This window comes from Hermetia illucens, chromosome 3, assembly GCF_905115235.1.
Source record: "Hermetia illucens chromosome 3, iHerIll2.2.curated.20191125, whole genome shotgun sequence".
In the NCBI taxonomy this organism is placed as follows: Eukaryota; Metazoa; Arthropoda; class Insecta; order Diptera; family Stratiomyidae; genus Hermetia; species Hermetia illucens.
In genome coordinates this window covers 5,776,041-5,802,868 of record NC_051851.1, presented here as the reverse complement: position 1 = coordinate 5,802,868, position 26,828 = coordinate 5,776,041, and the positions used below count along the sequence as shown (strand labels likewise).

The window sequence follows — 26,828 nt, the reverse complement described above, 5'->3', positions numbered from 1 at the left end:
TATATGGTCGTCTCTAGGCTGATTATCAAGTACCTGGGGGCGATATTTAACACCAAATTGAGCTTTAGTTAGCATCTAGAGTATTTAGGTGAAAAGGCAGCTGGCATTCCTACGGCATTTGTCAGAACGTTGCCGAATGTCGGTAGCCCGAAACACTGCATAGGATTGCTTTTAGCCGGACTGGTGCTATCCATTCTACTCAAAGCGTCACCTGGGTGATCAGAGGCGCTCGCAAACTCTCAAAGACGGAAGTAAGTGACATCGGTTCACCAGCTGATGGTCTTGAGGGTTTGCAGTGCTTTTAGAACCACATCAGGTGAGGCGGCACTTGTGGTGGTGAAACCAACTGTCACGTTGTCCAGTTTCTTAGGAGACACGGTGGTTGCTATCGGTAGTATTTATACCGCCTTGGGCTGGATGATTCGCCGAATTGTCATGCATGTAGTGACACACCGGAGGATGCAGAGCATGTCAGGTAACACTGCCCAAGGTTCGCGATGGACGGAAGGAGCCTGAACCAAACAGTAGGAAGGAACGTAAAAGCAAGGCGTATAGTTGCGCATATGAGGTCAAAGGAGAGCTGGCTTCTGTTTCCTCCGCAATCATAAAAATGCAAAATACGCTGGTAAAGGAAGGAAGCAAGGCGCAAAACTCAAAGAACGAGAATCGTGAGTGCCTAAAGGCAAACCCATCCCACAAAGTAATACCTAAATGGTGGCCTCTAAGGAACCTGGTCGTTTTTACTTCTGGAATACGAATTTAATCTGCGTAAACCAGCCGAGCTCAGTAATTACTACTATGGCTAAACTTATTTGCCAGAAATCACAAATACTGTATTTCGGGAACCAATTGTTCCCTTCATAAGTGTGCACAATGAGGAAAAATGCTCAATCGGTTTCCCTTCATAAACACAAACTTTTTTGGTAATTAGTATCAAACCACCCCTTTCCTGGCAAATAGGTTTATTTATGAAAAATAAATATATAAATAAATAAATAAATAAAATTCCAAATTGATATGATTCCAATGATCCTTTGGATCAATGATGACAGTAGCATGCATCTCGTGTGTTACTTCGAATCCAAGTTCCGTATCGATTGACTCGTGCATAGACTCCAGGATAGTTGGGTTGAGCACATCCTTCACCCCAGGATACCACTCCTGCAATTCGATATAAAGTTTGATTGTAATGAAACTGGTATGTCCATACTATTCTCAAAAATGTTCTCCCTACTCACCCACAACTTGAAACTGATTGCCACTCAGTACATGCAATGGACCACCGCTGTCACCCTAAAACAGGAGATCGGAAAATGAGATTTAATTTTTTGGTTGTTTCAGATAGGAATGTGGAAGCATACCTGACATGAGTCTTTCATCCCAGTCTTGTGGCCTGCGCACAGCATATTATCTGTAATGCGGGTTGGGCCGTAAGCCGATCGTCTACACTCGGAGTTGGACATGATTGGTACATCGACCTCTTGTAATGTGTCTGAAGTCATTCCATTTTCTTTGACTGCTCCCCAACCGGTAACAATGCCCTGTAAAATTTTTTGGAGTCTCATTACAACTTATTGGTTTCAGTTGTTAGACTTTCCGATATTTCGGGAACCACTTGTTCCCTTCATCAATGCTAACCATGGAGACTTATTAGCACTGATGAAGGGAAGAAGTGGTTCCCGAAATATCGGTATTTGCAAGACCAATAAATAACACTAGCGAATAGAAATAAAAAAGATACACAAGAATCAACTTACTGTTTCTCCGGTGAAAGGTTTTCCTGGAGTTGGTAGACATACTGGACGAAGTTGGTCCTTCAACTCCACAGGCTTGTCCAGCCGAAGCAGAGCAATATCGTTATTGTAGCTCGTAGAGCTATAGCTGGAGTGACGAATCACTCGTTTTACCTATAAATCGTAGTAAGACGTTTAGTTTATTTCCTTTTTAAATATACTTCTTACCTTTCGATCAATTTTCTGAGGACTACTGCTTGCTCGGTTATGATCCAAGAGGCGCACAGTAACACGATCATGGCTGAAACCATTAATACAATGCGCAGCTGTCAGTACATAGCGGTCGTTAATCAAGGCTGCTCCGCAATAGAATCGATTTGAGTAATGAAGCTGGGCAACCCAAGGATATTGATTCACGAGTGTCTCCTGACCGCCTACAATTCGACGTTTCTTGTTTGCCAGGCCACATGCTGAAATTAGAACCATTAGCTTTACCAGTGGATATTGTTTGGTATCTTCTGAAATTGTGCTTACTGCAAGCGCGGCAATTAACGTTGATATCCTGTGCTGGTGCCTGCGGGTTTGACGTTGATGATGGTTTGCCTACTACTCCGGATATCCATTCTAGAAATGGGTTTTGTTTTGAGTTTCGAATTGTCGTACTTTCTATGGCACGTTCTGTGTAGTTGTTACAATTTATCTGAAAATATTTAACATTGGTAAATACTTTATTTATGTGTAGTTATCTTAACAGCGATTTCAATTATACTAAGTTCATTAAAGATACTATCAATCGATTACTTATTATTGTCGGTTGAAACGCTCTGAAACTGTTATTAATCTCTGTCATTATTGATACACTGCAATGTCGTCCGTCCTTTCGCCCTCTGTGGTTCTGAGTGTTGGCTGACTATGAAAGACAATGAACTGCGTCTTGCAGTAATGGAGACGAAGATGTTGCGTTGGACTAGTGGCGAGACACGTTTTGATTACATCCGAAATGGGGATATCCACGATCGTTATGGGGTTGCACCGATCGTGGACAAATTGCGAGAGAGGCGTCTTCGATGGTATGGTCACGTAATTCTCGCTAACGAGAATTCACTTGCCAAGATTGGTCTGAACATCGAAGTCGATGGTAAACGACCAAAAGACAGGCCGAAACAAAGGTGATTTGATACGCTGAATGGAGATTTAAAAGCCTCGAGATTGCATCCAGATCAGGCATTTGGTAAAACCAAATGGCGAAACCGATCACAATGAGCCGACCCCGCTTGTGAACGGGATAAAGGCTCAAGAACAAGAAGAAGAATAGTGTAATATAGTACGTAAGCCTGTCACTATGACAAACGACGAATTTGGTCGGTGCACAGGCCTGGTACTCGTGGGCATTGTGATCGGAAGGCGGAAGAGGATAGATCACATATTAAGTTGAGGTGACAATTGAATTACTGGTTACGCTATACAGTAGAATTTACTCTCCCAAGATGGCCGATGAGTGGGTCGTACCAAGGGCACTTGACGCAGAACAGTAGAGAATCGGTGCAGGCATCTCGGGAAATCGTGGGAAGCCCTGAAGGGCATTTCAGGCAAATATATTCATAATGACAACTTTCTCCAGCTGGAACAAAGTTTCTGGGCATTCTGAATTCAAGTGAATATATTTTTGCCTTTTGACATGCACTTATTTGATGCTTTTGACCTCTGTACATATTTTTTTCCAAGGATCGCATGCTTGTTGAAAATGAATGTTGAAATGTCGATTATACCCCCCTATTTTTTTACCATGTCGGTTCTACTCTACTCAACTCTTCTGGGTCTTCATGTTTCATTCAGGGTACTGTCTATACGGTCTTTGGCTTGGCAAATAATTGCTCCTTTGGTGCCGGCATCCCCTAGGCATCTAGGTTTACCGCATTAGAACAGCCCTACTTTCGCATGCCTTTTCTTAAGAAACAAAAAAAATACAGGTCTAGCATCCTGAGGCTTGCCCATGAAGGTTGTCACTTGCTAAAAGCAATTATAATTCTTCCATTCGGGGGGTTCTGATAACACTTCACGCGGGGGGGTCAAGGTCATGGTAACCATAGGAATGACGTTGAAGCGATTTTCGACTTTTTAAATTTTCACTGTCTCGCAATCGACGGCACACTGTTCGGGCACAGTGAATCAAGGTCAATTAGGTATCGATTGGGCGGCAACAAATGTCTAATCAGATCGACCAATACCGTAATAAGCAATAGGTTCAGGAGTTGCTCTCCCAATGAGTGCAACGTGGGAAGGGCTAAAATCGGGTTTGAGCTATCTCACTTTAGCATTTGACGGCCATTTACCTTTGGTTGCACATTGCGTCTGCATTAACTCGCAGGGGTAGAGACCTTCAAGCATGCATGCTCAATATATTAGGTTGTTGCAAATGAAATGTCGGATATTTGAGTAAAATTTCAAAAAACTATAACTTTTATGAAAATTAATTTTATTAGTCAAAATAAGAACCAGCAGCTTCAATGCACTTCTCCCAACGAGATACAAGGGCATTTATTCCAGTTTCGTAAAAGTCTGGGTTTCTAGAGCTAAGAAATTCTTCAAAGGCACTTTTGACAGCTACTTCATTGCTGAATTGTTTCCCCGCCAAAAAGTGATCCAAATGCTTAAAAAAGTGGTAGTCGGTTGGCGAGAGGTTGGGTGAATATGGTGGATGAGGAAGAGTCTCATATCGTAATTCATTTAATTTTTGGACCGTCATTCTAGAAACATGAGGTCGGGCGTTATCATGGAGCAGTATCACTCCATCTCTGTTGACCAATCTAGGCCGCTGAACACGTAATTTCTCGTGCATTTCATCAAGTTGGGCACAATATTTCTCTGCATTAATTGTTTCACCACGCTCCAAAAACGAATAATGAATAATTTCAGATGCAGACCACCAAACAGTTACCATTACCTTCTTCGGGTGAAGGCTCGGTTTGGCTTGTGTTGTGGAGGCTGATCGGCATCTAGCCATTGCGCTGATCTGCGACGGTTGTCGTACAATATCCACTTTTCATCGCATGTCACTATTCTGCGCAAAAAGGGATTGTTCCTGTTGCGGTTGAGTAGAGAACTGGATATTTCCATTCGCAGCGCCATGTTTTGCTCGTTGAGTTCATGCGGAACCCACTTATCAAGCTTCTTCACCTTTCCAAGCTGTTGTAAGTACCGAGATACTGTCGAATAGTGTACGCCTATTTTCTCTGCAATGTCACGAATCGATGATCGGGGATCAGATTCCACTATCAAACGCAACTCGTCGTTGTCGATCGATGGTCCTGGGTGTCCACGAGGTTCACTTTGGAGGGTCATGTCGCCTGATCGGAATTTTTCGAACCACCGCTGTGTCGTTCGTTCGTTTGCTGCGTCAGCTCCAAATGCTCTGCAAATGTTTCTGGTTGCCTCCGCTGCGTTGTGACCAAGTTTAAATTCATATAGAAAAAGTAGACGTTTTTGACTCCCTTCCATGCTTTTTTCTTTGAGTTTTACTTGGAACTTCCATGACGATTGAAACTGAAATGACTCCTTGATCGAACGAACGACTATTTATACTCAATTATCCCATACCACCAGAGTCACGTTGCGGCAGTTTTAAACATTAAAATCATAACTAACTTCACTTCATTGAAAAATCCGACATTTCATTTGCAACAACCTAATAGTTTGTCTTTGTGATCCGTCTGTCGATCGGTGATGGGAAAACTAAGTTCGCCTTGAACAACTCAGAATATTAATATGCATTGGGTCATAATGAAAATTTTTTTTTCTCTGGTGCAAGTCAAGTTAGCAGTCACAATCCAATCCAATCCAATCCAAAGATCTAACTGAATGTGGAAACCAGAAAAAGGATCTTATTGTCTCCCAAAAAAAGGACTCCCGACTTTAATTTGATAATTGGTATACCTTGCGGGGGATACCTTGCCTACTCGCTGCCAAAGATAACACCGAAAATGAACGTGTCAAGGGACACCTTGAAATATTGCGAGATAGGGAGTAAGCTGGTTTCGGCTCTGTAGTAGCTTTGCACTGATGCAGGGGGTAAGTCGCTCCCGAAATACATATTTACATTTAAAACTAAAAATTATAGTTTGGAGGAAGCTACCCCTGGTCTATCAATTTTAGGCTAGACTACAAGGAGCGGACAAATATCTAATCTTTTATAAAGCCATTTGAAACAAATATATGGTTACCTTCTACCCCTTGGTGGAGTGCGCGATAATCGCACCTACGCGCCATCGTTCGCGGTTACCTGAAATGCGTTTCAGCTCTTCCCACGCCTTCTCGAGACGCTCGCACTCCTCCTCTACCGTTCTGCACCAAGTTCTCTTGGGGCGACCCACTCGTTGCTCATCTTGGGAAAGTGAATTCCACTGTATGGCATAGCCCGCAATGCAATTGTCGCCCCTCTTTAAGGTGTGGCCTATCATTGTCACTTCCGTCGTCTTATCACATCGCATACGAGTTGCTGCTTGGTAGTGTCAGGCCAGCGTACTCTTATGATACGATGCAGACAGGTATCACCTTGCATGTGCTACTCCCAAATAGCAACACAGAGAGGACACTAGCACAGAACAGTCTCTACTTCATCTTAGGGTTGAGATAACTGCATTTCCAGATTTTAGACAGTCTAGTGAAAACGGATTTAGTGCTATTTATGGGTCGGGCAACATCTAGTTCGGTGCCACCATCGGCAGAAGTCACGATTCCTAGATATACAAATCGATCAACGCTTTCGATGCTCTATCCATGAATGCAGATAGGGAGAGTGCGATGCCCTTCGGACTGAGAACCTTTGCTTTGTTGGCGTTTTTGGTCAACCCAACTCTACTTGCCTCTCTTTCCAAATCTAGAGCCTGTGAGAGAGCATGCAGATCTAGTATCAGCGTAGCCAAGGTGTTTGAGGAAAGATGCTATAGTCCATTGAATTTCTTCACGTCCTTCGGACAAGGACATCTTCCATGCCCTGTGAAAAGCTGGGAAACTTATAATTAAACTCAGCATGCTGTCTATCCAACTATTCTTTATTGATAAGGATCCGCCTGTGTGTCCACAGAGCCTTTCCCGAGCGTCCCAAATGCTCTACTTACAGATCTGCCCTGCTGTAACATGCTTTAGTGATGCATTGTGTCACACGGATAGCCTAGGAGGGAGGTGCAGGAATGGGTTAGTTATCTCAAGGACACATTCTCAGAAAGCAAAAACCGGAAAATCTGATAAGAGACAATGATGCTGCCTGAACGTGGCATCTAGGCCTCCAAATACTCTCCATTGACATATTACTTTAGCTCAACCGTCCCGCCTGGGGAAGCCTTCAAGTCAGGGAATTCTTTCTACCAAAGGGAGTGGAGAGAAGGAAACAAATTGTGAGATTGTAGAATCTCCTGCAATTCGGTCCTCCCATCGGTCTAGCCCAACCATCTTCGCGAAAATAAGTACCCGAACGTAATGTGCAATGCGGCTCAATCTGCCAGTGCTCCCCAGGACCTCTTTGACAATGTTGCCCGGAGCGAGCACCTGCTCGTATCTGCATAAAGTTACTGGCTAATCCCATATGATCTTCCCCTTGCAGGACTTACAGTCAGCGAATCGTGCATTCTCAATGTTGTGCATGTAACTGTTAGGTAAGGAAGTAATCAATCTTACTATGCTTTTGGATCTGCCACGAACCTGAGTTGCCAATGAGCCAGTGTATCAAGCTGCTTCTTGGCTCGTTTTCCCAAGCGAGTTTTCACTCATTCAGTGTATGTTGCCGTTCTTCACGAGCAATTCTCTTGAGTTCTCCGCTTATGACCAATAGGGGTTACTCCCGCGGTTACCATCAAGCTATTTCCGTATCTACCAAGGGCATCAGCTCGAGAAAGTTCATCTATAAGTCGAGCGATGAACTGTTGATTTTGGCGATCGATACGGGGATCGATACGGGACACAGAGTTGAGATTCTCTTTTTGGTGAACATGAATACTTCCGTGCTTTCCAGGGCAAGACTGAAACCATAATCAGTCATCCATCCATTTTCAAGATACATCAATATAGCAAGTTTGCTTTGGACCTGTTCAACAGTGCGTCCAGACAACGGTCTCGAAATCATCTGCATAGTCGACTAGGCTCTTCTGTCAAGTCGAGTCTTAGTAGGCTATCGTCAGGGATCCAGTCCTAGGATGGGTCCTTGGACTACCCCCGACGTGATTTTCATCCACCCCTGATTATAACAAACTATGTAGCACCAGAGAAAAATAATTTTTGATGGCAGCCCAATGCCCATCGATATTCTCAGGCGGGTTACTCAGTATATCTGTCGTTCAATCAGCAAGATAGATCTCCAATTTTCGGGCGATAGTTGGATCATAAATGCGGTCGGTGTTATGTAATTTCTCGTAGAAGGCATTCACTTCCACTAAATCGGAAGGGTCCGTTGGTGCGTAGCATTGTTTGTGATGTTCTTTAACCTGGACCGGAATCTTGAAGTTAGAACTTTGTCTTCCAGGTCAAGAGAGCGCACCTTGCGGTAATCAAGCAACCCGACCCCCAATTCGCGTTTGCTACCATTTGGCTTTCCAGAATACAAAAGTACATTGCTCATCAGATTCCCACCCACTTTGCTTCGTTTAGACCCAAAATGTCCAGCTATATCGTTGGAATTCCTGCTCACGTTAGAGAAAAGAAACATTCTGAGGGCCCTCGCTACCATTTCTGAGGAGGAGGAGCGTGCACACATTCCAGAAAGGAATCATAGCCGCTTTTCGATACTAAACGATCCTCAGTGTCAGATTAGTTCCTATCTGAGGCGTTGTTGACGTTTCAAAATTTGCAGCTTGCATGCCTACAAATTTGTATACCTTTTAGTCGGCTCTTACGACAAGCAGATAAGACTCTGAGTGTATTCTTAAGTCCCCCAGTAGCTAAGTGTTGTAGATGGTCAGAGGGTTGTGTCAATTGATTATTCTCAACCACGAGGAGAAGCCCTCGCCTATGTTGAGCCTAACCAAAATACTCTCCTCTCCTGCGCTACTAAGATGGAGCGAGTACCAAAACCCGGATGGCGGTCAATACGCCAACTAGGTGGATCAGCGACACTGAAGAAGGGGTGAACTAAACGGGTAGCGAGTCATGCTTTCCACTGGCAAAATGCTCAGCAGGTTGGGAGTTCTCCCCCAGACGATAGTCTAAGGAACAATATCCCGTCAGAATCCTTACTAAGGTTTTCAAATACTTTCTATAAGAAACACTAAAAATTCAGCTCTTGTCTCCTCAGGATTTGCCTCACGGAACAGATTTAAAAGTGAATGGCTTGACGTCAAAACCAGATTCGCATCCATTTATAGGGGAAGCAGATCCCCGAAGCTTCTTTATTACCAGTGATGCTTGAGTGTCCTGGAATCTATATCAGCTATTTTTGGTTCATTCGGCCGAGTTTAACGAACATCTGCTAGCAACTGGTTTGATATAGTGAATCATCCAGAACTGATAAGGTCACTTGACTGTCGAAATAGATTCGTATCGTGCGATTACGCTGGCTTATTCGGAGGCAATCCTCTTCTGTTAATAGAGTGGCGAGGATTCTGATCATAATGATGTGGGAACATTGACGAGAAAACCCCGCCTTGCTTTTGTAAATTCCGGTAATTCCGCTAAACGATTGACGGCATATATCCTAATTGTCAAATTAGAGCATTTTTTTGCCACTAGACCATCAACAATGGCTCGGGTAGGTACTCATGTCATTGTTAAGACCTTTGGTTATCGAACATAGAAAACTGTTGCTGAGGGCTATCTCAGGATACACTGTTGGTTTTTTACAAAACTTTGGCTGTCAGATTCCGGGATAAGTTAAGGGGCAGACAAATTGGTTTCCCGATTTCTAAAGCTTTTACTGACTTGTCACCGGCGGCACAACGTTCGAGCACAGGGTTTACCACTAAGTTAGTTGGGTGTCGACTGACCGGCAACGGACATCTAATAAGGTTTTATCTTGTCCATCAATGCACTAAAGCGACTCAAGGTCTGTCAAAGACTGCCTACCTGAGGAACTCCTTCTTACAACCCCTACAATTTCTGTAGGGCTGCTATTCCCACTTATCTGAAGATATTGGGCATTCGAGATCTTCCCCTGTGGTCCAAAGAAGGAAATAGTCGTTAAAATTCTGGAAAAGGAAACCTGTCTTGAATGCGATAATTGGAACGAACTTTCTGCCAAAGATAATTCCTAAAATATTCCTGGATTGCATCAAGGAACACCTAGAAAGGATGGTGGGAAGAGAGCAAGCGGGTGTCATCATGTGCACAAATTTGCGGAGTTCTTATTTCCGCTTCACCTTCATCAAATTTGAAAAAGTTCTGCACAGTGTCAAAAAGGAGTGCGTCTGAAATGCCGTAAGGACAAACTGCTAGCTATTATCAAGACGGCATATGGTGATGCAAAATGTTACACGCTGCATCGAGGTAAAACAATTCTACTTTCATCAGGTTATGGGCCTTGCCCAAATGTCCCTGGATGCGACTCTGCTTGCCTCCTTCCCCTAGGCAAGCAGAGTCGCACCGATGACCATGAACAAAACCACTGTTGTGGGTTTGACAGATCATCACATTTTTCCTATTTGCATCGCATTTCATCACCAACATTAAATTCGCAATTTTCTGCAACAATGTCCTGTAGACATGTTAGTCAAATTTCCACAGTGAAAGGAAACTTGCTTTGGATCGTCCGGGACAATTTGTACAGGTACTGGCGACATCCAGCATGCCCTGTGTAATCTCACCATGCTGTCTCCAACCACTTCTTCATCGATCTTTTTCTGAACGTGCACAGTACTCTAGTCTTATATTTACACGTTTCTCCGTTTCAGCAGCCTTCGTTTAAATATCATATTGTATCTTATCTTACAGGACATCAATCGGCATTATCCAAGACTGTCTGAAGGCAGAGCACCTCCGTAGGGCTGTTTTTTGTACGCTGCTCTCAGTTTATGAGTGCTAAATGAGGTCTTGAATGCCCTTCCCAAAACTGGGAGCATGTGCCGACCAAGTTGCTCTTTGAGATAGTGTCAGGCCAGCGTACTCCAATGATACGACCCAGACAGGTATCACCTTGCATGTGTTACCCCATATAGCAACGCAGAGAGAACACTAGCACATAGCAGTTTGAGCTTGATCTTAATGCTGAGATAACTGCATTTCCAGATTTTAGACAGTGCAGCGAAAGCGAATTTAGTGCTATTAATTCGTCAGGAAACATCTAGTTCGGTGCCACCGCCAGCAGGAAGGAAGTCACGCCCCTTAGATATACAAATCGATCAACGCTTTCGATGCTCTGCCCATTAATGCAGATAGGCAGAGTGCGATGACCCGCCAGACTTAGGTTCTCAGTCTCTCTCTTTTCAAATCCGCTATTGCCCTACCGAAATCGGTAAAGAGCCGATGCAACGAAGATCTAAACTCCGTGCACTGTTCCAAAATGATCTGTAGGGTGTTGATGTGGTCAATGCAGTGGGATTCGAAGTGGAAACCAGCCTGCTCTCTGTCGAGATGCTCTTTGAGATGTCCCAGAAATATTTTAGCTATTACCTTTGCAACGGCAGGGAATAGGCAGAAACCCCTTCATTTGTCACACCCAAAACGTTGCCCTTCTTTGAAATCTTGACGATCATCCCCTTCTCTACTTTCTGGGAAAGATCTTGGATTCCCAAGATTTCCGCATGAGTGGAAGTAGCAGATGACTTTCGCCATCAGCGGTCAATAGAGCCTTCCTTCCCGTTCGTTTATCGAGCCGCTTCCATCCTTCCGCAGTCAATCTGATCTTATGATGCCCCTTTGGGATGGAGGCAACAACCTCTATAGCACCCGAGAACGGAGAATTTTTTATGGCAGCCCAATGCTCATCGATTGGTCGTCCAATTCGCAAGATAGCTCCCACACTGTTGAGTGACAGCTGGATCATAACCGTTTCTGGCCAATTCGGACGTTTGCGTTCGCTTGCTCTAGATAGATCCGATTATAGAATTGATCGCATCCCAATCCTTTTGACATGCTAGCACTGTCCGGGCAAAGTCTCCCAGTACCAGTATCTCTTCTAAAGTTTCTTCTAGGTTCCTCCTTTATTCTTCGAATTTTGGACAATGGCGAAATACGCGCCCTGGGCCCTCCGGGGTACCATCGTAGTTTGGACAATCGGTTTAGACCTCCAGTTTAAATATATATCGGCACTGGCGACATCTTTCATGCCCTGCGAGAAACTGGAAAGCTTAAATTTAGCTTGCCGTCCATCCAACTATTCCTTACTGGTAAGGGTCCGCCTATGTGTCCACAAACTCTTTCTCGAGCTTCCCAAACGCTCTAGCCATCTACTTACAGATCTGCCCCCGCCCTCACGACAACCTTCATCTGCCATAGACGGGAGGTAGGGTTTACATTCTATATGTTCGTCATTTCATTTGCCAAGGTGTCGATCGGCACTATTCCCGAGGTGACGCATGCAACATCCTTCGGTACAGCCCTGGTGCAGGCAGAACACACTCTTAGGGCTATGCTTCTTTAGACTGTATTTAGTTTGTAAGCGTTAAATGAGATCTGTAATGCCTTTCCCAAAATGGGGGCCGTATAAAGAAAGGTCGAGTTCACTACTTCGGCACCATATTTGCTCTGGATGTTTTGTCGTGCCGTCAGTATACTGTACGTATTGCTTATAACTGACCTTCAAGTCTATCATCACTCCCAATTCTTTAATGGGCGGCTTGGAAATGAAGGTATGATTTTCAACTTTAATGCAGACATAATTTCTTTTACGAAGGTTTGTGACGAAGATCAATTCCGTTTCTTCCCCCCAACAGCCCGTCTCTGGTTGTTTCAGGAATTACCTTCACATCCACAAGACGCTGGAAGTTGCCAGTGTTACTTTCTTACTGGCGGAATAATCCCTGAATTTTGAACAAAGAAGATAGGACACGTTATTTGGGCAGATGACCGAGAGACAGCTTCTTTAAGTGTTCCTGCTTGCCGGATTTTCAACTTGACGGTTTCTGATCGATCCTACTTACCTCCCTCCGAGCCATTCGCTTGGCTCGTATTTGTATACAGTTACTGGCTAATCACATACGATCGATGCGTTTTAGAGATCCAGTCCTAGGATGGGTCCATGTGCTATCCCGACGTGATATCTCCTGACTCTTTAGCGCCTCATAGGCAGGGAGTGGCCCTCAGGTAGTACGTCAACATCTGCAAGATGTTGTCCGATACGTAGAATTAACTTTCGAGTGTATCTAGCATATCCGCAATTTTACGGAATCAAAGATATTTCTGATATCAAACGTCACGGGCAGCGTCAAAGATTGATGCCCCACCTCGATGAACAGAATCCACAACCTCCATGGTAGTATCCCCTGCGGATCTCTCTTTTCATAAACTGAATTGTCTTGTCACATTTCAGTGTGAAATATCTTTCTTCTTTTTCTTCAGCCTTTGTCCCGTTCACAAGCGGGGTCGGCTCGTCGTGATCGGCTTCGCCATTTGGCTCTATCGAATGCCTGATCTGGGTGCAATTTCGAGGCTTTCAAATCCCCATCCAGCGTATCAAGCCACCGTTGTTTAGGTCTGCCTTTTGATCGTTTACCATCGACTTCGATGTTCAGACCAATCTTTGCAAGTGAATTCTCATTTGCACGAATTGCGTGACCATACCATTGAAGACGCCTCTCTCGCAACTTTTCCACGATCGGTGCAACCCCATAACGATCGCGGATATCCTCATTTCGGATGTGATCTAAACGTGTGACGCCACTAGTCCAACGTGGCGTCTTCGTCTCCATTACCGCGAGACGCCGTTCATTGTCTTTTATGGTCGGCCAACACTCAGAACCATAGTGTGAAATATCAGTTTATATATTTCTGCCATGATTCTATTAGATATTGCCATGTTCCCATTTTTCATAAAAAGGACTGCCTCTTCCGGCTCTTTCATAGTGTGGAAATCCTCCCCGGAGGCTCGTAGGCAATAATATCTACACACCTGGGTACTATTGCCGTGGATTCGATATTTAAAATAAGGAGCCCCGTTCTTGCCGAAAGAACGCAGGCATGCGCAGAGACTTATCATGAAGAAGCGACTTCTAAACCGGAAAAAAGGAAGCATGGGAGAACCAACTGTGAGCTCGAGTACAGGGAGCAACCGCACGAGACATGGAAGCTTTACCAACAAGTCAGCAGGATGAAGCCTTATACATCTCGAGGCTCACCCTGCCTAGACAAAACGGGGAAATCTGCTTTCCGACAAATTGGAGTGATGGGTTGAGAATTTTGATGAACTGTTCCAAAACCAAAATATCAGCGAGTTCAAGATCAACGGCTTCTAAAGACGCATGGATTCCTGTCCTACTGTTCTGCACCAGGTGCCCTTGGCCCGTCAGCTATCTTGGGAGAGTGGATTCCACTGCATGCCCACAATGTCATTGTCGCCAATCGTTAATGTGGGAGCTATGCCACTTCTGTCTGCCGATTATAGTGCGTACGAGTGCCAGGCGTGCACGTCGACCAAGTTCTTCGTTTGAGATAGTCTCAGAACAGCGCACTGCGGTAATACGACGCAGACAAGTGTTGACCAAGGTTTGGAGCTTTTGAGTAATAGTTCTACTTCCACAAAGCAACACAGAAAGAACACTAGCACAGAACAGTCGTTTCCAGATTTCAGACAGGGCAGTGGAAGCGGATCGAGCGCTGCTAATGCGTCGGGCAACATCCAATTCGGTACCACCGTCGGGAGAAACCAGGCTTCCTAGATATACAAATTTATCAACGCCTTTAATGCTCTGTCCATTGGTTTTATTGGTGCTTATCTTCACCCCAACCCTACTTGGAAGAACAGTCCGTGTCCACATGATACAGGCACTAGCCATTTCTTCCACAATAGGAGGAACCTCACCGGATGTTATATGGTTAAAGACCTTGGTGAAGTGCTCTTTCCACCTCTTCAATTGTTCATCATGGTGAATGCGAAAATGTTCGGCCACATGTAAGCTCATTCGTAATGCGGGATACATTCTTGAAATCATTGCGATCTGTGGCATATTCCGCTCCTTGGACAGCGCAATAGCAAATTTTCTCTTGTCACGGTGTACACTACGCTAAACTTCTCGGGATTTTGCGTGGTATCAAAGTTCTCACGCATTACGTCCGCCATCACTTGCAGCGATCATTATAACCGTCAACTCCTTCCGTTCATCGACACGCTTCCATGAATCTGCAGTCATCCAGATCTTATGACGCCCCTTCGGAGCGAGGCTGTCCAATGCACATCGATAATCGCAGGCGGCTTACCTAGTTTATCTATCGTCTGATCAGCAAGATAGCTCTCCTGCTATCGAGCTACAATTGGATCACTTAAGCGGTCGATGTTGAACTTAAGGGTTCGCAGCTTCCCAAACCTAAAAGACGTTCCGGCAGTAACACGCAAGATTGTAATCCCTTTCGAGGTCGATATCAGCACGTCTTTTGCTACGCACATCCTAAATCTACTGCTGATCGCAAAGTGATCGATCCGATTGCATCGGCCAGTTAAAATTCAACTGACCATATTGCAGGCTCTGTGCTTGAACAATGTGCCACCAATGAAGAGGCGGTGAAAGCTGAATTCCGTAAGATGAAAAGACATTCTAGGTACACTAAACAATACCTTCGACGTGCCGAACTATCTCTTACGGATTTTGAGGGACTATCTGAGGAACCGCTCCCTGCTTTATGAAACACTAGAGGGTCAAAGGTGGATGGAGGTCACGTCGGGGGTAGCACAGGGATCCATCCTAGGGCCGGACCTCTGGAACGCTACCTATGACAGTCTGCTTAAACTCGACATGCCAGAAGAGTCGCGCCTGGTCGGCTACGCAGATGATGTCGCAGCGCTTGTTGCTGGACGCACTGACGAACAGGCGCAAAGCAGACTCGGCATATTGATGCGACGGGTAAGCGGATGGATGACTACTCATGGTTTCAACCTTGCACTGGAAAAAACCGAAGTAGTCATCCTGACTAAAAAGAGAATTCCGACCTTGCGTCCCATACCGTTCGGCGAGTCGATGTTCGAGTCAAAATCAGCGGTAAAGTACCTCGGGTTGACTCTTGACTCAAAGATGAGCTTTTCTGAGCAAATCCAAGCAGCAGCGAACAAGGCTGCGGCTGGAGTTTCGGCGTTAAGTAGGCTAATGGCAAACATTGGGGGTCCTACGTCTCTTGATGGGCTCAACGCAGTCTGTCCTGCTCTGCGGCGCAGAGGTATGGGCTGGCGCTCTTAACAATGAGGTATATCGTAAACGCCTCGCGCAAATACAGAGACGGAGAGCTTTACGGGTGGCGTCTGCGTACCGCACTGTCTCTGAACCGGCCGTTATGGTGATCGCGGGAGTTATCCCCGTTGCTCTTCTTGCTAGGGAGCGTCAAGCCATATACCAGCGCAAGGGAGATGAGCCAAGGGAGGTGGTTGCTCGGGAAGAACGGCAACACACTCTAAACGAGCTCTCTTGGCAAAATGAAAGTAGAGGCAGATGGACTGCGCGGCTCATCGGCAAATTAGGTGCGTGGCTGGATCGGAAGCATGGTGAGACTGACTATTTCCTTACCCAATTTTTAAGTGGGCATGGAAGTTTTCAGTCTTACCTGCACAAGATTGGAAAGGCGCGCTCTCCGGATTGTGTGTTTTGCAATGGAGTTGTGGACGACGCCCACCACACTTTTTTTTCTTGTGGAAGGTGGGATGGGGTTCGTCAGCAGCTCTATTTAAACACAGGGGATCTCTCTCCAGACAACATTGTCGATGAGATGCTCAGGACTGCTGACAGGTGGGACCGTGTTGCCCATTACGTTCGGGCCCTTCTCGTTGCTAAGAAGATAGAACTCAACCGGTGGAGGAGCCGGATGGCAGGGGGTTCCTTGAACTGAAAGTTCCCTTCCTCCTCTCCCCTCCCGTTGGTGAAAGGAATTCCCTGATTTGAAGGCTCCGCAAGGCGGGAGAGTTCGGGGACTAGCCCGAAGTAATATGACAAATGGTTCCAGGCTAGCTCTCTGACGATGGGGAGGTGTTTAGTTGGTAGTCCGACAACGTACCGAATCGGGAGTCCAACACTGTGTGCGTAAATGCATTCACCTACCCTACTCCAAAAAAAAAAGCTGCAGAAACCCATAAACCCATAAAAATTTTCGTTGCCATTGTATGCCAAGCAAGGTGTTGTCGGAGTTTACCATGGCATTTAAATCATCCATTACAATCACAGTGACTCCTACAGGAAGTCCTGAACTACGTGTAATTGCTCGTAGAAAGCACCCTTCTCCGCCATATCAAAAGTCTCCGTTGCTGCGTAAAAGTGTACAATTGTGATGCTCCTTAATCTGGATCGAAATCTTGCAGTTTGAAGTCCATCAAAAAGCGGCTTCCAGGTCAAGAGAGCGCGCTTGGCAGTAGCCGTCAGAAGCACCCCGCCACCGGATTCGCGTCTGGTACAACTTGGCTTTCCAGAGCACAAAAGTGCATTTCCATTAGTATGTCAAGAGAGACAGAAGTACTCTGCATTTCACTTCGCTCAACCTCAGAATTTCCAGCTTATATTGTTGGAATTCCCGCTGGAGTTTGAGAAAGCGAGCATTCTGAACTACCGTCGTCGAGGAGTGTGCACACCTTCCAGAAACCAATCATAGTCCATTTTCGATAGTGAACGGCCCTCAGCATCAGGTCAGTCCCTATCTGAGGCGTTGTTTTAAAATTTGTATCTCTTCTAGTAGCGTCTTACGACAAGCAGGGAAAATTTTCAATGTATTCTTAAGCTCCAACTCAAAAGGGCTATTTTATATTTTTAAAATTTACAGCGAACCCCCTTAAACTGATTCAGATCCATACAAGTTTGTAGCGATATAGGTTTCAATATATCCATCATACTGGAAAGTTTGGTTCAACTCCTATAATTATTAATAACGTTATAGTAAGCTAAAGTCTTCTCTTTCGGGCAAGTTACTGTTAGAATTGAGTATTGGCATACACAAAGCATGTTAGCTAGGAGCTGTACTCATATAGAATCATTCTGTTCTTATATAACAAATCCTCAAAACTTTTGATACCCGAAGAGTCAAGGGTCAAGGTCAAGCTTCGGGTTCCCCGGCAGTTTTTTGTAGGGTAGGTAGGTAGGTATCAGTGGCCGCTCCGAGGAGCCCAATTAGCGCTTTGGTGCGCCGTTTTGATGCCACAAACTCCTAAGACCGTGACTGTTGTTATAGGAACAGGGAAGCAGAGTCCAGCTGGCTCGGATCTTCAGAGCCAGCCCGTAGCATTCACGAAGCAAAGCAGCTCTCCGACCCTGCAGCTAGAAATTTCACTGAGGTCCCCAAAGAATGGTTTACCCAGTGTCCGCAGCCTGACTCGAGCCAGAGCTGGGCAATCGCAGAGAAAGTGCATGAGGGTTCCCCTTCCTTCTCCGCAGCTTCGGCAATGCGAGTTGTAGGGTAAGCCGAGTCTAGCGGCATGGTCCCCTATGGGCCAGTGCCCCGTGCAGACCGCCGTAATCTTGAATGAATTTGCACGCGTCTGGCACAGGAGCTCTCGTGATCGGGCTATGTTATAAGCGGGCCAAATTCTCCTTGATTTGGCACAGCTTGTAAGCCTTCGCCATCTCAGGCCCGCGGCTGCTAGATAGTGCGAGTAGACTCCGCCCCCGACAGCCGCCAGCGGAACACCGACTGTATTCCCCGAGGGACTGTCAAGAGCAGAGCCTTGCCTGGCCAATCCGTCAGCCCGCTCATTCCCCTCTATGTTCCTATGCCCGGGAACAAAGGGGAGAGTGATCTTGAGCGTGCCGCCCAGATGGTTGAGCGTGTCTCTGCACTGCCCCACCAACCGGGAAGATGTCGTCGTTGAGTACAAGGCCTTGATGGCCGCTTGGCTGTCGGTCAGAATGGCTATGTTACGCTTGGGGCTCGAATCACGCTCCAGCCATCGACAGACTTCCAATATCGCCAGTACTTCCGCCTGGAATACACTGGTAAAACCTGGGAGACCATACGACTTGGATACACCGTGTGTATTCGAGAAAACCCCCGCGCCGACTCCATAGGCCATCTTTGATCCGTCCGTAAAGAATACCGTGTCATAGTCTTGCAACACGCCGCCGGTTTTCCACTTTGCTCTGGTTGGAAGGTCCACAGCAAAGTTTCTCGTGAAGTTCAGCTTTCGTGTGACATAGTCCGTGGGGGATGCCCAGATATCTCGAGGTATTTCATCTAGAATGTTGCTGTGGCCGTAGGACTTCGCTGCCCAGCATCCGGACTCACGTAGTCTGACGGCACTGCACGCTGCAACATATTTGATGTGGAGGTCTAGGGGGAGGAGATGCAGGAGTACATTGAGAGCATCTGCCGGGCAGGACTGCAGAGCCCCCGTAGCACCTGCACACGTGGTTCTTTGAATCCTATTAAGCTTCGTTCCATTGTATTTCTTCTTCAAAACCTGCCACCATTCAATAGAGCCGTACGTCAGGATCGGACGCACTACAGCGGTGTACATCCAGAGAACCATCGTCCGCCGGAGACCCCATTTTTTTGCAAAGGTTCTTTTACAAGCATAGAAGGTTATACAGGCCTTCTTAACCCTCAGTTCTATGTTAAACCTCCAATTTAGCTTAGGATCCAGGATTACACCCAGATACTTTACATTAGAGGAAAGAACCAATCTTTGTTCATTCAGCCGTGGTAGATGGAATTCAGGTATCCTTGTCTTGGTGGTGAATAGCATCAGTTGCGTTTTGGTTGGGTTTATGCTGAGTCCGCATCTTGCGGCCCACAGGCACACCTTTCGCAATGCTTCCATGATGTCGCTCATAATGGACAGAAGCATCCTTGATACTAATATCACCAAGTCGTCGGCATACGCCACCACCTTCACCCCGCTGCTGTCCAATGTACGTAAAATTTTGTCCATTACTATAGGGTCTACAAATAAGTTCTGTCGGTTTTCACAATAGATGGCGTAGCTTGTTTTTTATTCCATTGAACCACATTTCCAAACATTCATCGGAAAGCTACTGTCAATAGGCACAAACGTCATTATAAATTATTTAATTGAAGTGTAAACAACAATACTTTTTTCATCAACGAAAGTGGCCAGTTTTGTACCAAATAGTGTGTTTTTGCGGGGAGTTCTACTTCATTATTTCATTCTGAAGAAAAAAAGCAACCGAAAGTCATCGCATTTTGGTGGAAGTTTATGGTGACCATGCTGTATCTGAGCGAACGTGTCAGAGGTGGTTTGGACTGTTTAAAAGTGGAGATTTTGACTTGGAAGACGAAGAGCGCGCCGGACGGCCAACAATTTTTGAAGATAACGAATTAGAGGCATTGCTCGACCAAGATCCATCGCAAGCGCAAGAAGAACTTGGAAAAACACTTGGAGTCACTCAGCAAGCCATTTCCCACCGTTTAAAAGCAATGGGAATAATCCGAAAGGTCGGAAATTGGGTTCCGTATGAACTGAAGCCAAGAGACGTCGAACGCCGTTTTTTCACGTGCGAGCAACTGCTCCAACGACAAGAAAGGAAGGGTATTCTGCATCGAATAGTTACTGGCGATGAAAAGTGGATCCATTACGATAATCCCAAGCGTCGGGCAACGTGGGGATACCCCGGCCATGCCTCATCATCAACGGTCAAAGCGAATATTCATGGTGAGAAGATCATGCTGTGTATATGGTGAGACCAACTGGGTGTGGTATACTATGAGCTGCTAAAACCGAACGAAACGGTCACGGGCAACCTCTACCGATGTCAAATTATGCGTTTGAGCCGCGAACTCAAGAAAAAACGGCCGCAATACCAGCAAAGGCATGATACCAGCAAAGGCATGATAAAGTTATTTTGCAACATGACAATGCTCGTCCACATGTTGCACAGCCCGTTAAAGCATATCTAGAGACGTTGAAATGGGAAGTCCTACCCCACCCGCTGTACTCTCCAGACATTGCTCCTTCTGATTACTATTTGTTCCGGTCGCTGCAGCATGGCCTGGCTGACCAGCACTTCTCCAATTACGACGAACTCAAAAAATGGCTCGATGAGTGGATAGCGGCCAAGCTGGCCAATTTTTGGCGCGATGGTATCTATGAATTGCCTGAAAGATGGAAGAAAGTTGTGGCTAGCGATGGGCAATACTTTGAACAATGAATGTATAACCAATTTTTCACAATAAAGCTTCAAATTTAACAAAAAAACCGACAGAACTTATTTGTAGGCCCTATATTAACCAGAGCTCCGGTGAGATAGCGCCACCCTGGGGCGTGCCTCTGTTCACAGCTCTGGTCAAGTGGTTGCCTCCCAGATCGGACTGGATTATCCTGGTACTCAGCATGGATATAATCCAATGCGTGAGATACCCCTCCAATCCAATACCGGTCAAGGCTTCCTTGACGGCGTTGGTAATGACGTTGTTGAAAGCTCCTTCTATATCCAAGAAGGCAGCAAGGGTATACTGCTTGTACTGCAGCGACCGCTCAACCGTGCCAATTACCTCGTGGAGGGCGGCTTCTGTGGATTTTCCTTTGAGGTAGGCATGCTGGGACTTAGAGAAAGGCGTCCTCTCCATAATCGTCCTTAAGTGAATGTCCAGGACGCGTTCTAGGGTCTTCAGCACGAAAGAGGTCAGGGTGATTGGCCGAAAATCCTTCGCGGACTCATGACCTCGCCTGCCGGCTTTCGGTATGAAAACCACCCGTGCGCGCCTCCAGGACTGCGGTACGTATTCTAAAGTGATACAGCTTTTTTGTAGACTTTGGATAACATTTTTTCTTTCAACTATCTTTTCCCGATAACTCGTACAAATTTGCAATGATTATGCATTTTTGGACCATTTGAAATCACAGATTTTTCAGGTAAGTTTGACCAGTAACTCACTCAAGAGAAATCAATAGTTTTGACAAAAATAAATAACAATATCTAAAAATATCTTTTCTACGAATCTTTGAACGGAGGGTTTCATCTAAATGCAAAGAAGCAATTTACTTTCCTTTTCAGTCCCTATTTTTAAGTATAAGTGACTTTAGCTATGAACGGAGCAAACAAACAGACAAAAATCTGGTGTAATTAATCACACGTGCTGTCGTATCTTTTATAGCTTCTGTTTTCTATTTAACTTCCAAAGACGGAACTAGCCAATTTCACTGGTTAGGTCCGAAAACGAATCTGTTCGCTATAATCGCCCATTGAGTGAATCAATCCAATTGAAATTTGTTTATGCGTTCTGAGAATCGCCAAACTCTTACTTTCCAAGACTCAGATTTCGGATAGCAAAGATTGATCGTTGGCGTTTGGAGCTAGGCGTTCTGTTGTCCTTCATCTATTTTAGGAGTTCATATGAGATTACCTAGCCTAGCCTGTAATGGGATTCATTTGTAATTGGTTCGATTCGCTTATCAAGTATAAAACAACATTGAAAAAGTCGCACAGTCGTCTCCACTATACACAACAGCAAGTCCCCAAAAAGATAGGTCTAATGCAGATTTAAGATATTGTTTTGATTTCATCTGTTTAATGAGGGAAATTCAGGTGTTATGTGTGGGATTTTTGTCAAATTTAATTGTGTTGAACTTTCACTTCTTTGAAATTTCTAGAGAGCACCTTCGAAGATCAAAACATACCTGAATCGCTGATAGTAACAATAATCCCAAGATACACACGACACTAGGTGATTCCATACTGTCGAGACACTCAAAGCTTCATCTACACACACGTAAGGCGGCGCCGACTTATCAGATTTGCAGATATCGATCTAATCACAATAAATTTCCACTCCAGGTTGTATTTTTCGCGAATTTATCACAGCTTAATTACTAATTAATTCGAAAACTGAATCAAATCACACAAATCTTAAATTTTCGAGAGAATTTCATTGGACGGAACGGCCAATCGCGGTGGCACGATCAGTTCGAAAAATGGTATTGAGCTGGGTCCGCAGAAACGAGCGCTTCCTCAAAGTGCAAACTCAAAATTCCAAATGGCACTTGAGTGGCTGGGAAAGTACGTGGTATTTTTTCTTTTCTGGAACGACAACGCAATCGATATGTGCGATCTTCCTTGGAGGAAACTTTCTTTTTCACCGCCGCGACCACCGCTGGAACGATTGACGCGATCGATACCATCATAATCCGCTTTTGAGCTGTAATCCAAGTGATTTTGTTGTCACCACATAAATGACCAACCCGGTTGGTATACAACTCCAAAGAAGTGGTTGAACAGCTCTTCCATGGTAGCTTGCCATTAGCAGAAGATACCGGGAAACTATGCAAATTGGTATGCATGAAGGTGTTAAGATAAGAGTGTTTTTCCATTTCGTCTTGTTTGGCCTAGGAATGTCGCTGAAATTATACTCTCATATGATATGCATGGATTTCGTCACTTACGGAAGTTCCATTGTGGCTTGCAGAAGGTGCTGCAAGATATTTGTTGCAAACCTAATAGATATATCTTTTATCTCGATCCAGCAAACATATTTGTGTTTAGAAAGATGATGTATCTTGAATCTACAATATTCGAAGCTTGGCTGATCGTTTCAACAATTAAAATGATCCAGCGCAATGAAGATACATAAGTCGGAAATCGGGTGAGGGTGAGGGTGTTCTTTCTCTGAAGGCGAATACGATGTCATGTTCAGTTGAAGAGGGGCACCAATGCATAGAAAACATAGTCATGTGGGGTATCAAATAAAAGGGCTCAGCTAGTATTTTCCGGGACTCACTCAGCTTTTAGTATCTATAGAAAAGCTGAGGAGCTAGGACCCAAAGTGGTACATTCTGATAAAATGAAGGCTACAGCTGTTCCAGTCGTCCCTTCTATATAATATCCTTCTCTGTTGTTACCGTCAGCTGACTAAAGTCTATGCATTATCTAAAACTTCTGATTAAAATATTTCTGGATAATCACACTAGTAAAACTCACTCACTTTTGTTTTTGACGTTGAAAATCTTAGAAAGACGCGTTCGCCGCAGCTCCGCCGCCCGAACGGCGGAACTACAGCCGGTGCATGTAGGATTCACACCCACTAAAAACCATCCCCGGTCTCTCCAGCCCCAGCCCCGCGGGACCACCATTGAGGTATTACTTCGCTACTTCGCGGGGTAGGTTTGCTCTTATGCACTCATCCTTCTCCTATTTGCAGCTTTCCTCCTTCTTTGTTCCTTCAGCAACTCCTCCTGCATTTGAATGATTGCGGAGCCAACCGCAAGCCACTTCTCCTCGGACTCCAGCATCTCAGTAACCAAGCTCTTCGGGGTCCCGCTCCTGCCCAGCACCTGGTTTAAGCTCCTTCTCTCCATCGCAAATCGTGGGCAGTGAAACATTACATGCTCTGGATCCTCCGGTATGCCATCGCATCTGGGACAGTTCGGAGAATCATCCAACCCAAAGCGGTGCAGATACTGCCTGTAGCAACCACCGTGTCCCGTGAGGAACTGGGTAATGTGGTAGTTGGTCTCCCCATGTTTTCGCGCAAGCCACACCCTAATGTTGGGAATGAGCCTGTGCGTCCACCGACCTTTCGTAGACTCGTCCCATCTGCGTTGCCAGGGACCAAGCGACTCTGACCTTGCCGCATTTCTACGCTGCGCATGCCCCTCCATATGTCTTGCATTGTATAGGACACTCATTTCTTTGGCCAGAATGTCAACCGGGATCATGCCTGCCACCACCAATACTGCCTCATCTGATGTGGTTCTAAAAGCACTGCAAACCCTCAAAGCCATCCGCCGGTAAACCGAGTTCACCTGCTTCCGTCTCTGAGAGTTTGCAAGTGCCTCTGCCCACACAGGAGGCGAGTAGAGCAGGATGGAGCGCACCACTCCGGCTAGCACCAATCTCCGGCAATGTTTCGGTCCACCAATATTTGGCAACATTTTTGCAAGTGCCGTGGTGGCACTGGCTGCCTTTTGGCATGCATACTCTAGGTGTTCCCTAAAACTCAATTTGGTGTCAATTATTACCCCCAGATATTTGATAGCCGGCTTTGATACGACCGTATGTCCACCGACCTCCACTTTTACAGTGTTATTTTTAATAACGAAATTAAGACCGCTTCCGTTTTCGCGTCCGCCAAGGTCAGCCCGGCCTTTCCTAGCCTGGAATTTACCGCTCTCACTGTTTCCGTTCCGCAAACCTCCACATCTTCTGGGTGTTTTGCTGCAACGACCACAGCTAGGTCATCAGCAAAGCCGACAATCTTAGTCCCCTCTGGGACGGGAAGAGCAAGCACCACATTATACATGATATTCGAAAACAGGGGACCAAGTACCGATCCCTGTGGTACCCCAGCTGTGACAATGTACTCTTTGGGGCCCTCATCCGTCCCGTACCAGAGAGTCCTCTCTGAGAGGTAGTTTTCCACCAAATTCGCTAAGTATCCGGGGACACCTATGTCAGCCAACGCCCCTTTAATTCTATTCCAGTTGGCTGAGTTGAATGCGCTTTTGACATCCAACGCCACCACGGCACAGCAGTCAGTCAGTCAGTTTATGTCGGCATGGTCGCACAACTGTTTGAAGCAGTTCTTTTTGCTCCTCCGAATGGCTTCCTTTAGGCGGCCCCGCAATTGCTTGTGTGCCTCCTCTCGACCGTCGCCACCGGGTTTTCCCCTGAGCCTCTGGCAAAGCCTCCTTGCCCGAAAACATGCGGCTCGCAAGCTTGCGATTTCGTTGTTCCACCAGTAGTTCGGTTGCCTACTGGGGAGCAATCGCCTTCTGGGCATAGTAGCATCGCATGCTTCCGTCACCCATCGAGTGATCTGGGTGGCTTTCTCTCCAGCCGTACCATTCAGGGATATGTCGGATTTGAGCACCGCGGAAAACGTGTCCCCCTCGAAAGCTTTCACTGTCCAGCCAAGCATACCACCCGGCATTCTGCGAAAACTCTTTTTCGAGCTTGATCCGGTCTTGATCTCTATGCAGATTGCCTGGTGGTCGCTGTGAGTATAGTCCTCACTGAAATGCCAAGCGATTCTACTGGCTAAAGTGGCACTCACATATGTCAGGTCCACTATAGACCCCAGGCCCCTTCCCCGGAAAGTGTACGAAGACCCAACATTCGCCAGTACCACGTCCAGCTTCGCGAATGCTTCGAGGAGAACACGTCCCCTGACATTAGTTATCCGGCTGCCCCATTCAAGAGCCCACGCATTGAAATCGCCTCCTATTATGATCGGTCAACATCCTCTTGCATCCAAAACCAGAGCAGCAAGCATCCGCTCATACTCGACGAGTGTAGTGGGTGGAGCATAGCAGATGTAGATGTGGATGCCCTTCACCTTCGCTCTGATGAAGCCCTTCTCCGGGTGCTCCATTATTTCCTTGAAGGCTTGTTTTCCACAAGTCCACAGCGCTGCTTGGCCCGTTTGGTCTTTGACCCAAACGCTACCACCGCAGTTTCGGTATGGTTCACTTAGTATGGCCACATCGATGTTTTTCTCGCGGATGGTTTGCGCGAGTAGATCCTGTGCCGCCTCGCAGTGGTTGAGGTTAATTTGTATCAACCTCATCTGCAATTTGTGCTAAGGGCTCTCTTGTATTCCGGGCACCTGCTGCTGCCCGCAATGTGGCGATGGTCCACACCCTCCTTTCCTTTGCACAATAGACAATTTGGGTCAGCTCCGCAGTCCTTGCTTATGTGGCCTTCCACTCCGCATCTCCTGCATTGCTTTGACCTGTCATTTGGGTTAGTGCATGACTTCGCAATGTGACCAAAGCCAAGGCATCTAAAGCACCGTTTTAACGCCACCTGTTCCCTAAGGCGACACATAACCCAGCCTATTCTCACTCTCCCTGCTGCTAACAGTTTGAGTGGGTTCTCCACTGGTAGGCTGATGATGGCGGTTTGTGTTACCCCATAGGCTTTGCTTAGCGTTTTCACCACTGACTCTTGTAGTCCGGCAAGATCGAACTGTTTCTCCAACGCTTCGCGAACCTCCTCCTTCGTCGTGATTTCATCTATATCTTTGCAGATTATAGTGATCTCCGGCCTGCTAGCTCTTATGTCGACTTCCTGCCCTAAAGTCTTCCCGATTTGGCTTAAGAAT

The 26,828-nt window shown here is 45.9% G+C and overlaps 1 protein-coding gene across 1 annotated transcript; it reads right to left on the bottom strand.

Annotated features, from left to right (window-relative positions):
• Positions 1-945: 945 nt before the first annotated feature.
• On the bottom strand, positions 946-22,907 carry LOC119651405 (trypsin-1-like). Its single transcript, XM_038054994.1, has 7 exons — positions 22,408-22,907; positions 2,268-2,433; positions 1,962-2,203; positions 1,758-1,907; positions 1,362-1,541; positions 1,239-1,293; positions 946-1,161 (listed from the first exon to the last, which is right to left on the bottom strand). The coding sequence occupies exons 1-7, from the start codon at positions 22,462-22,464 to the stop codon at positions 1,040-1,042; spliced, it is 972 nt and encodes a 323-aa protein (XP_037910922.1). The 5' UTR covers positions 22,465-22,907; the 3' UTR covers positions 946-1,039.
• Between the last annotated feature and the right edge of the window lie 3,921 nt (positions 22,908-26,828).